Raw genomic sequence first — 12713 nt, 5'->3', positions numbered from 1 at the left:
CCCTCCTCCTACCAGACACTGTTTCAGGTGTAGAGAGCCACCGCTCCTTCGACCAGTGACTCATCATCACCAGAGTGCTATGTTCTTTACTCACATAAGATTTGACTTCAACACAATTAAAAGCAACCAACCCTCCCCAAAATGTAGGCATTTAATGATGACAACTGCTCAGTGGGTTCTGAGATGTGTAGGATCAGAGCTCTACAAAGTAAAATTATATAAAAATGTAAGTCAGATCACAAGATACAATGATTACTTTGGTAGAACCTAGCTGGCACAGGCTTTTGTGAGATTCTAGGTGCTCCAGATGTTCTATGGTGCATGTAAGCTCACTCAACCCCAGGTCACTCTAACTTACTTTTTTTTCTTTCTAACATGCCATTTGCACCAAACTCTAAATGACAAGAAAAGCTGAGGAATACAGTGGTGATAGAGACCACACAGCTGCTGTATGGACATGACAGAAGGTTCCCTCCTCAGACAGGCTGCCCGTCAGGAGAAAATGATGTGGTGATAGCTCTACTTGGCTGCTGAGGCTGGAGCTCTTTTGTATAATGTTAGGGATGTGAGCTGTAATGGTGAACCACAGGCATGGACAGAGAAACAAAGGAGAGGCACACTCTTTTATGGACTTGGGAGGAGGAATCTTCCCTCCCTCCTGCTGAGTCTAGTATCACTTCCTATCAGAGATGCAGGTGCCTCTCTTCCTGTGGGGTCAGTCCTGTGTGCTGAGTGAAATGTGCATGGAAGTTCTCTCTTCCAGCCTCCTGACTCCATTTTCAATGAGGTTTCTGTTTATTACTTTTCACATTTCCCTCTTCTGATCAAGATCTTTCTCCGAAAGCATTGTTGGCCAAGAGTCAGCTTTTTCCAGACTCAGTGGCCCTTTTGCCTCTTGATGTCAGGAAGCACCTTTCCTGGGAGTTCTGTGCCATGTCAGAGGGGAAGTGCCCAGATTGGCAGCTACCTGGTCACATCTGAGTGACAAGGAGGGGTGGGCCTGGGGAGGACCTCTCACACCATCTCCCATCTGAAGTCTGTACTAGTATTTCTTAGAGTAGGGAACACGGCAAAGGTACAGTCAGAACTGAAAGAATTAAATAAGCACTTTGGGAAACCACAATGCAGGATTAAAAACATAAAGCAATTAAACAGTATTGTTATCTCAAAAAATGCTTGGAACAATCTATCTTACCAGTATACTATAGACAATACATGCATTTCTGCCAAAAGAGAAGAGAGTTTCTTGCTGGGGAACAAGGCAGTGAGTGATACAGCGTTTGGGACTCAATCTTGGGCTCAATTCTGGCTTTAGCACCCAGGAACTTTCTTGAGCAAGTTACTGAACCTCCTGACCTTTTTCCTCCCATCAAATGAGAATAATAACATCTTCTGAAAGGGTTATCCTTTCAGCACTTTAGAGCAGGGGTCCTCAAACTTTTTAAACAGGGGGCCAGTTCACTGTCCCTCAGACCTTTGGAGGGCCGGACTATGAACAAATTCCTATGCACACTGCACATATCTTATTTTGAAGTAAAAAAACAAAACGGGAACAAACAAAACGGGAACAAATACAATATTTGTATTTGCATGTGGCCCGCGGGCCGTAGTTTGAGGACCCCTGCTTTAGAGACCCTTATGGACCAATTCACAAGTCTTTACAGGAAGCCTGGGAGAGCTGCAGCCTCAAGACCTGAGGCCGCTCTTTGGTGATGACGTTTTGGCTACTATTTTAGGGCAGCTGGGCTCTGAGCTCAGGCGCTATGTGGGAATAGTGCCTCACACTCTGTAGACACTCTAAGAGCTGTGGAGACTCTCCTATGCAGACAATGCTATAAGCACTCTCCATAGTTTTTTTAAGTTCTAGTGCTTCTCGGAGGCAGGTACCACTACAGTCCCTATGTTACACATGAGGAAACTGAGGTCCAGAGAAATATTTCCCACTAAGAAGTCACTGAGTGAGACTGTTGGCTCATGTGGTCTGACTCTAGAGATCATGCTCTTGACAACATTCCCTGCAGGTGACATGAATTTCTCATAATCCTGAGATTTCTACATCTGCAGCTCTATTCAGAAGGCTAATTAGTAGTCACCCTTCCTTTTTCACTCTTTGGAGGTATGCAGGAAACTGATATTGTTACTGAGTCTAGAGACCTTGGTTCTTGTCTTCTTGAAGGAAAGATTTCAATCAAGAGATAAAGTGTAGCAAAGCAAGCAAGAATTTATTGTCTGAAGCAAAAACACATTCAGGACAAGGAAGGGCAAGAAGCAGCACCAGAGGAGCCTCTGCTGGGCTGCTCTGGCTCCCTGGGAAGTCAGAGAAAGGGGGGCCTTGGAGACAGGGTCGGGGCTTAGTCTGGGACGAGCTGCCGCTGCCCACTGCTCCCCTGGCTGTAAGTCTTACAGGTCCTCTCACACCTGTGGGGGAAGGTAAAGATGTGGGTGTGGTATTTCTCTCCCTTATAGGCTGGAATCTTAGGGGAGGTCTTAATAGAATGTTCATCAGCTTTCCAAGTGTGCTCTTTCAGGGTCATGGTCTCCACTGACTGGTCGGTGCCAGCAGTCAGTGCAGCCAGTCCTGAGGCAGCCATGGCCTCACTTGTGTGGTTTTGCTGCTTTACTGGGCCTGGAGCTGAAATACAGCTGAGGACTGGGTGTTTCCTTAGGGAGGAAAGGTCAGGGTCTAACCTACATGACTAGTGATATGCGAGGGGAGGAAAGGTTACCCTGGGGGAAGGTCCTTGTTTTCCCAGTTTTGCCCCTTGCTAGGCGCCCGGGGCTTTTCGCCCTGGTGACCTTCTGTACCTGGCCCAAAGTCCTTGCTCTGCTCATGTCTGTCTAACTGCCTATTATAATACTAGTAGCCCTGCACACAAATCTGTGCGCCAGTAGGTCGCTGCGGCCCTGTAGCTCTCCGCCTGCTGCCCTACCCTCCTGTAGCTCCCCCCACACCTTGCTGCCCTGCCCCCTCCTGTAGCTCCCCCCCCCCATAGCTTGCTGCCCTGCCCCCTCCTGTAGCTCTCTGAAGCCCGCTTGTACCGCTTGTACCTCGCTGGCCCACCCTCCAGCTGATCAGTGATCTATCTGGTCTGTGATGTGCATGGTCATTACGCCTCAGGGCGTAATGGCTAATTAGCATATTCCTCTCTTATTATATAGGATGGCCTTTTCAGAGTTAGTCAAAACTATTACATTTACCCTAACAAATAAAGTCACAAAGAAAGAAAATTTGATTTTTACCCAGAAGTAGATTAATCTTTTGTGTTGACATCTTATAAAGATCCTCTAATAAGGATCTGCTAATAATAACTGTGAAAATATCTTCACTCCTTGCAATTTTATGCCATGTCACTGATCTCTTTATCTTTCAAACTTGGGGAGCTCACAGGGAAACCATCCTAGGAGAGGAGAATAGACTAAGAAACCCCCCATCAACAAAGGTCCTCTGAGGATTCGGTTCTGAAGCCCTAGCTGTTAAATCCCTGGGATGGCACATGTGTGCTGTGCTGCCCATCCTCCTGTGGGAGGAGCAGAGCTGTCCCACAAGCCAGAAGAATCTATGAAGCGGTTCAAAAATAGCACAGCTCAGCAGGGCATCCCTGGAGCAGTTGTTTTCCTCTGGGGGAGACAAATTTATATCAGAAAGGAAGAGCTGAGGGAGGACAACAGGTGGCCACGCTCATTGCAACCTGAGAAGAAAGTGTTGACAACCCAGTTTGGTGAGTGGGTTGTGAGAAACAGTCATGTGGAGCTCCCTGTGAGACAGCCAGGAGGTGACAGCACAGGAAAACACCTTGTGAAAGGGAGCAAAAGAGTGATATGCCAGAGTGCTTCAGGACCCAGATTCAGCAAGCAGTCACAACGCTGAATGTGAAAAGTGATTTCACAGATTTAATTCAAGCTTGAAAACTCAGAGCGTTCTCACAAGAGCAGCACAGCTGAAGTGATATACGCACAAAGCATGAAAAGCAGGGTTCTAGTTTTATTTATTTCTACTCCACCCATTTCTGGAAAGAGTTTCCGTTTGCCCTGGAACACATGACCTGTGTTGTCTCTCCAGCAGTCTTCCACTGGAAGAGGGTCCAGCCCACTCACCTGAGCCCCTCGGTCGTTGACCAGTTCCACAGACCATCTCCCTTCATACTGAATCCACACAAATATCCCTCCATCTGCGTCACACGTGGCCAGCTTCTGGTATGGCTCATTCCACCTTACCAGCACAACCTAGAAAACAACCAAGATGATATTTACCACAAGGAATGAACCAGTGGGCCAGGATTACGCCTACAAAGAGATCAAACTTCAAAACTAAGCAGAATGCATGGTCCAAGGAAAAGCCTGGGGAGGATGTGGGGATCAGTGGAGGGGACAGGCCACAGTCCACACACGGCTCATAGGGAATCAGACCCACAGAAAGGCTTCCTGAGAAACAGCAGGCACCTGAGCAAATGATAAAGTGCAGCATGGAAATACCCACTGGTGTAAAAACAGAGGGCCAGAGGCCATTTGTACTCTGTCTTGCCTTTCACAGGTGCAAGGATCTTTCACCTGACAGTACTGTATGATGGGAAAACAATTTTCACAGAATATATTGTGTATGTGAATCAGAGTATTATTTTTTAGTGCAGTAAGAGGCATGGATGAGACCTATTTAATTTCATTTTCCTCCCAATGTGAAATTCTCCATATATTTTCTAGATTTTTATTTTCAAATAGTTCAGCATCTAAACATGGCCAAGTTGGTAATGGCTTTCATCTTTCTCAACTCTCACTCTATCTAAAAGGCAGACCCTCTGGGAGGTGGTCTGTGGAATTAGGTGAATGCTTGAGGGCAGCCCTCATAGAGTCCAGTGATACCCCTAAGGTCGCAGGGCTATGAAGTGATCCCAGGAGCCCAGGAGCCACAAAACGACTCCCCACTTTCACTGTGTGGATGTTCTCTGAGTGTCACCTGACTGGCCCATGTTGGTGATCATGCCGAATTAAGTCAATCGGTCAGACATTCAGCTCATACTTAAGGTTCCTGCTGTGTGACGCTGTAACCAATACGAAGCTGGAGAAGACCAGGCCCCGCTCTTGGGAAAAGACCAGCTGGGAGCCAGAACACCCACAAATATGTGACTATATACTGAGGTGTGTCTGTCAAACTAGGACGATCACTAACTGGCAAGAGCACGCCTGTGTCCGTAAGAAAGCTTTGGATCCCGTCTCCTCCCAGGGCCTTGTGCCTAATAAATGAACCACCCTCATGAACAAGTGGTCCCTGTGTAAATGGTCTCCAAATTCTAATGTGTACAGTTGACCCTTGCTAAGGGCACTGACCCCACTCACATAAAAAAATCCATCTACACCTTTTAATTCCCCCAAAACTTAACTACAGCTATCCATCAGCTTCTCTGAGGGACTGGTTCCAGGACTGCTATAAATACCAAAATCCGAGGATGCTCAAGGCCGCCATATAAAACGGCATAGATCAATGTGTGCAATTGGCCATCTGCGCCTGCAGTTGGTGGATGCAAAACCTGCGGACACAGAGGGCTGACTACACATTTATTGAAAAACAGCCACATATAAGTGGACCCATGCAGTTCAAACCCATGGTGTTTGAGGGTCAACTGTACAATGACAGATTGTCAAGGACCTCCTCATGCCCATCTGTGTCCAAAACACAGACCAATGCAGAAGCCCAGTCACTTCTCCAAGTTGTACCATGGGCACACCTGATTTTAGTCCTTAAGTTTGTCTTCAAGGCACCAGAGAGCTATAAGCAGCCCCCATAACTAATGGCATTAGCATTAGTTATAAAATTCATTAAAAAAAGATGCATAATAAAATCCTCAAATTTTCCAAGAGAAAATTCTTACCCACTCAAAATGTAAGGATGCTGTTGCTTTAAAAACAAAACAAAACAAAACAAAAAAATTCTGGCCCAGCCAACGTGGCTCAGTGGTTGACTGTCAACCTATGAACCAGGAGGTCACAGTTCAATTCCCGGTCAGGGCACATGCCCGGTTGCAGGCTCAATCCCCAGCGTGAGACTTTCAGGAGGCAGGCGATCAATGATTCTCTCTCATCATTGATATTTCGATCTCTCTTTCCCTCTCCCTTCCTCTCTGAAATCAATAAAAATATACATATTTTTAAAAATTCAAAAATCAAAGAGAGCTGTGAGGTTGCAATTTCCAGACATGACAATCACTAGTCAAATCTAACTTAGCTGATGGTTCCCACGCCAAAGGCAACTTCCAAGGATGCAGACACCGACAGCTCCCAGCAGCCCCATTCAGCCACCCTTCTGCTGAGGGCCTGCCACACTCTGGTCCCAGCTCTGCGTGTGCAGCGCTCACACCACCCGCTGTATGAGTGGTAACTCTCACTGCATAGATGCCCTCCCTCCTGAGCTGTGCTGCCTGAGGAAAGGAACAGAATCCTGATCATCTTGGAATACTGACACACAGTAATTTTGAATATATTGTTCCAAAGAGTAATACATAATTAGAAGTTATGATCCTTATTCAGTTATATCTTTGAACTATAAAAGGTTATTGAAAGCTATTTCTAGCAGGTTATTTTCAACTCCCAAAGGCATTTTAACAACAGCCAACACTGCCTGCCTGCCTGCCTATTACAAACTGTTGGGTGCTAAGCCATCTTTGTCCTTGTCGTGTTCAGTTCAGTAAATGGACACAATCTAGTGCTCTATCTGCAATAGAGAGCTGTGAACATGCACAGGAGGGCCCTCGACACAGGTGGATGGGGGGCAACAAATCCAGGTTCATTTATTTAATTCTAGTTTTTAAAATTCTCTATTTAAAGTACTGATCTAATTTTTTAAAAACAGTAAAACCAAAACAGCAACAAAAGTCTTTAAATGCACTGAATGTGTCATAAAATTTAGAATTTCCAAATGGTCCATAAAAGCCAACTTTATAAAGTTCTTTCAGGCCCAGTGATGCTTTGGCCTGAGCCTTGCAATCCACGAAAGTGCATGTTGCTACTATGTGGTTCCTAAAGCCACAGGCTCGCCTTTAAGCCCACAATCACTGACAGCCTCCAGAATGGCTGCCCCAGGACAGAATATGACCAATAACATGCAATTCCTGACCAGCTGAGATGCAGCTATAAATGGAAACGTAGTCCCCCCACACATACTTCTTTGCTGTGAGTTCTAACCAATAAAACGGAGTAAGTGGATAGCTCCCCTAAATTAGGGAAAAAATCTTTCCAACGATTCTGGGTTTAAAAATAAAGTAAAACTGCTAATGTTTCCCTGGATTCATATTCTCATTTCCTCTCTCGTCTGGTCTACAGTTCGTCTTATCTCCCAGAAGTTTATTTCCTGTTCTCCGAATCCTTCCAGTCTATTTGGCAACATCAAGACATACCAGAGTGTTGAGGAATTACCAAGCAGCAGGCCAGCTGGGTTCTCAGTCGCCCAAATTATGCGGCAGAATGCAGTGTGCCCGGGCATTCTAAGGCAGAACTTTCCTTCCCTTTTAAAGGAAAACGGGGCTCAGGGTGACTCTGGGCACAGAAGACCCTCAGTGTGCAGGGTGTTAGCTGAAGTGCGCGATCTTCTACTAAAAAGGCAGATGAGAAGCTAAGCTTTGACCTCGGGCTTTGATTATTCAGAAACTGCCAGCCTGCTACCCTCTCTGTTCTAGCATGCTATAGGTATTGTTACCAATAAGTATTTATCAAGGACTATTAAAAGTAGAGAAACCTATACTAACAATATAGGGCAGGGCAGCTGAAAGTCTATCTGGGCTGTAATCCAATGCCCTAAATAAGTCACTTCACTTCCGACACCTAGAACTATTTTTAGAAAAATTGTCAGTTAACCCAACTCAAGGATAGTCATCTTTTCAAGCAAGAACCCTTCAAATGGTGTTGATAAATATGAATATCATTTATATTTTATAGAAATATATGGGAAACCACCTCAGTGAACAAATAGTATCCTCAATATTCATAAATATTTTCAACTTGAAGAGAATGTAATTCGAATGAAAGCTAAATACAAATAGTTCAAGTAGTGAATCCCTGTAAGTGGTTATTAGCACTTAGTTGTTCTTATTCTGTGATTTATTAAGTGAAACAGCAATAAATGCAACTGTACAAGAAAAACATGATGAGTACCAATTTAATTTTAGCTATATTTAGTATTAAACAAAGAGCCATTAGCATCTTTAAAAAGATTGGAAGAAATTCAGTGTGAACAGTGGTTTCCAGACGCGTGCCCGCGGCAGGAACAGGAAGGTCTGTGAAATGGTGTGGCCGCGGGCAATGGCTGGCCCGCTCAGCGCCCCTCTCCGGGTCTGCCAGGGGTGGGGAACAGCAGCGCATCTCTCTCAGGCCTAGAGTCTAGGCTGTGAGGAGTAAGAGAAACGACCTCAGAACAGTGCCAGCAAACGTTCAATCAGTGAGAGCTCTGTACTATTAATTTGTGAGCTACACGTCCAGAATATAAATCCAATTCAGCACAATATCCACATCTATGGTTTCCTCTTCTGATAAATGGGTTGAAAGGTGGTCCCTTTTTCCAGACACACCTCCTGTCACATGCACTCCCCACCCAACTCTGGACCTTAAAAATCAACACATTTCCTGCCACAGTTGGCCCAGAACACCCCTCTGGCCCTTGGCACCGAGTGGTAAAGACTTCCTCGATGGTCCGGCCACTCACTCTTGCTATTCCCATGGCACCCTGTTAGTTGGCATATGACTTCCTTCATCTGTTCCTCACCAGCCCGAGAACTTCTTTGCTTTTGTATTCTTGAGCCCCCAGCACTATGCCAGGCACAGCAGGCATGCCATAAATATTTCTAAATTCAACTATTCCTGCAGGACGATTAAGCATATTTCTGTAGAATTTTATATTGTTAGAATTGGTTCAAATGAGTTATATTGGGGGGGGGGGGCTAAGTTTTATTGGGACAAAAGTCACACATAATTCACTCATTAAAATGTACAACTCAGCCCTGGCCAGTGTGACTTGGTTGGCTGGAGCATTGTCCCATACACCAAAAGGTTGCGGGTTCGATCCCCAGTTGGGATACATGCAGGAGGCAACTGATGTTTCTCTCTTGCTCCCCATTCTTCTCTCTAAAATAAATTTAAAAATTTACAATTCAATGCTTTTTAGTATACCGTTTACATACATAGAGTTAGAGTTCTGCAATCATCACTTTAAAATCAACCCCATCCCAATATTCCCTCCAAGCCGAGGCAAGCACTAAGCTTTCTGTCTATGGACTTGCCTATTCTGGACATTTCACAGAGATGAAATCATACAGTATGTGGCCTTTTGTGCCTGGGTTCTTTTACTCAGTGTAATGTTTTCAAGGCATATCCATAGTATAGCATAGACCAGTATTTCCCCCCTTTATGTGTCCAAACAATATTCCACTGTTTGGATATGCCACATTTTGTTTATTGTCTATTATGAATAATACTGCTATGAATATGAACATGTTTTCATTTTCTTGGTTGTATGGGTAGAAGTGGAGTTGCTGGGTCATATGGTAACCCCATGTTTAACTTTTAAAGGAACTGCCAGATTGTATTCCAAAGTGGCTATACCAACTTACATTTGCAACAACAATGTATGAAGGTTCCAACTTCTCCACATTCTCAACACTTGCCATTTTTTTTACTGTAGCCATCCTCGTGGGTGTGAAGTGACTCTGACTTGCATTTTCCTGGTGGCTACTGGTGCTGGGCACTTTTCAAGTGCTTTTTGCACATTTGTACATCTTTTTTGGAGAAATGCCTATTCAGATCTTTTGCCCCTTTTTAATTGGGTTGTCTTTCTACTACTGTCTAGAACCCTTAGTATTTTCTGTGCCTGGTACAGCCCTACCCCAAGGGCAAGTTCAGTTGTTGTTTGAACTGGTCAAAGTGGAAAAAAAAAGAGCACATAGATGAGGTCACAGATTAATTTTTTTCTTTTATTCAACTGGCAGCTAGTATTGACCATGGTTACTGTCTCAAAATTATTTGTACCACAAAAATTGAGGTAAGTAAAGAATATCTGTGAGAAAACAGGAATGAAGATGGTGTATTCTGTACAGAAAAATCAAAGTCGTGTGAAAATTAACTGAACTTTCTTTCACTTCCCAGTTAAAGGGGGGAGGGGAGACGATGGCATTTTAAAAATTATTGCTGGGTTATCCATGATACCTTAAAAACACTGTACATATGGTTGCATTTCAGTTTTTTAAGGACATGCTCATTAGGAAGATAATACCATATGGAAGGGATGAATCATCTATACGAGGTCAACTCACAACTAGATTTTAGGTGATATTCATGCTTCTGAAGCTCAAAGCAGCTAAAGAATCGTGTTAACTTGTCCTTATAATATTCATGGGAACCTTCTTAACTTCCTCATCAGCCAGGGAGCGTTTCTGCTAGAAGACGGCATACACCAAAGTTTCATCTAACACCTTTCCATGATTTATCTGTAGAGCTACCACTAAGATTAGACTCCTAAGAAGTAGTCCAGAATACCACACTGCTTTTGAATGATTAATTTCAACCACACTGGGAAACAGACTGAGACACTTTTACAAAAACTACATGGCCACTCAGAATTATAAAGAAGTTGTATACATCCAAAAAAAATGAAACAAAAGAGCAGAGTGAGGGGATGTAGTCTCCACCTACCAAGATGGTGCCAATGTACAGGAGTCAGAAGACAAGCACGTGAAATGAAATGATGAGAAGGCCCAGCTCAGGGAAGCTGCGGGCTGAGGATGAGTCTCTAAGGTGAGGAGCGCTATCTGCCGAATGCTGGGAAGGCCTGGCCCACGCCCTCCACCCAGGGCTTCCCTTCACATGGGGCCCTGAGCGCCTCCAAATGCAAGAGGCCCAGCACAGCTCTGTCTCTGTCACACACACTGTCTAACATTTACTTTTTACTTCTTAGGTTGTGGGACACTTTATACTTAGGACCCAGAACATGTTCAACAGACAAAAGTAAGTAGTGCAGGCACACACATTCGCTATGTTTTATGCAGTACTTGTTCGTTTCCAGGGCAAACTGGTCAACATGGGACTACATGCAGGTTTTCTTAATCAAGGGGCCTGTCTTATTGAGACCTTACTTTCTGCTTGCTTGGGTACACCGCCACATTGTCCCATCAATGGTTCTGTGTTAGGAAGTGAATAGTCATCATTCTTTTGAAGTTATACAATACACAGAAATACCCAAAATAAATACAAACTCTGAGAGCAAAAAAACCCAGCTGTGTTTCTTACCAAATTCAATTATGATTCTTTCATACTTTAAAAGGCCAGAAATGAAATTCTGCACAATTTAGCACAATTATTATCAGGATGACTTAAGCATTTATTTTTTAAAATATATTTTTATTGATTTCAGAGAGGAAAGGAGAGGGAGAGAGAGGTGGAAACATCAATGATGAAAGAGAATCATTGATCGGCTGCCTCTTGCACACCCCCCACCGGGGATCGAGCCCGCAACCCAGGCATGTGCCCTTGACCAGAATCGAGCCCAGGACCCTTCAGTCCACAGGCCAACACTCTATCCACTAAGCCATTAAGCATTTCTAATAACACAATTACTTACTAAAGTGCTGGGATGGCTGGACTACACATTTAACAGGCAAATGACACCGAGCAGCACCCTAATTAAAATGAAGCCAAGGTACTTCTTACATTTATTGAGCATTTATCCTACGCCAGACACCATGCTGGAGCCAGAGGAACAGCTAAGTATGGTACTTGCCTTGCCATCCAGAAGGGCTGGGGGGCGGAGGGATGGAACAGGCAGGTTAAGTAATTACACAAGAATGAGCTCAGCTTGACAGGAGGAATGCAAGCAGAGCCGCTGGAGCAGCTCAGAAACAGTGTGAGGAGGCTTCCTGAGTCACAAGTCTCTGCAAGAAAGGAATTTTCTCATGTCCCCACACCCACAGCCAGGGGCTTCAGCACTACCTGCCAGCACACTCATTATCTAGATCCCTTCAACAGGCAAGCAACTTCTATTCTGCCCAGCATTCCCTTTTAGAGTGAAAATTGGAGTGAGCTTATTGACAGCTGCCCAGAAAATTATAATTACTCGTTCCCTAGCATGTGTAACACTCAAGATTCCCTCTTCAAAATATTTAAAGAGTTTAACTTCCTGTGTACAGTTGATCTTTAACAACACAAGAGTTAGGGGTCCCCAGCCCCGACGCAAATGAAAATCCTCATGTAACTTTAAAAAAAATTTTTTTTTATTGATTTCAGAGAGGTAGGGAGAGGGAGAGAGATTTGAAACATCAATGATGAGAGAGAATCATTAATTGGCTGCCACCTGCATGCCCCCCACTGGGGATTGAGCCCACAACCTGAGCATGTGCCCTTGACCGGAACTGAACCCGGGACCCTTCAGTCCGCAGGCCAATGCTCTATCTACTGAGCCAAACCGGCCAGGGCCCTCATATAACTTTGACTGTCCAAAATCTTAACTATTAAAAGCCTACTGTTGACTGGAAGCCTTACTGATAACATAAAAGTTGATTAACATATTCTTTATGCTCATATATGTCGTATACTGTGATAAGCTAGAGAAAAGGAAATCATAAGGAAGAGAAAATACACTTGCAGTGTTTCTTGAACAGATCTGCGTGTAAGTGGACACCTGCAGTTTGAACCTGTGCTGTTCAAGGGTCAACTGTCTATGTTCCTGAAGTACCACTTAACAT

At 44.3% G+C, this 12713-nt stretch overlaps 1 protein-coding gene across 3 annotated transcripts in view; it reads right to left on the bottom strand.

The window, feature by feature from the left end:
• Window positions 1–12713, bottom strand: part of TULP4 (tubby like protein 4) — a 140909-nt gene that overhangs the window by 41971 nt on the left and 86225 nt on the right. For all 3 annotated transcript variants that reach the window (XM_023758179.1, XM_023758178.1, XM_006093883.3), the window contains one exon: window positions 4096–4224. In XM_023758179.1, the coding sequence (XP_023613947.1) occupies window positions 4096–4224 (129 nt within the window). The remainder of the gene's footprint in view (window positions 1–4095; window positions 4225–12713) is intronic.

This window comes from Myotis lucifugus, unplaced genomic scaffold (assembly GCF_000147115.1).
Source record: "Myotis lucifugus unplaced genomic scaffold, Myoluc2.0 scaffold_125, whole genome shotgun sequence".
NCBI classification, from domain to species: Eukaryota; Metazoa; Chordata; class Mammalia; order Chiroptera; family Vespertilionidae; genus Myotis; species Myotis lucifugus.
The sequence above is the reverse complement of the archived record's forward strand: the minus strand, read 5'-3'. Positions and strand labels throughout refer to the sequence as shown.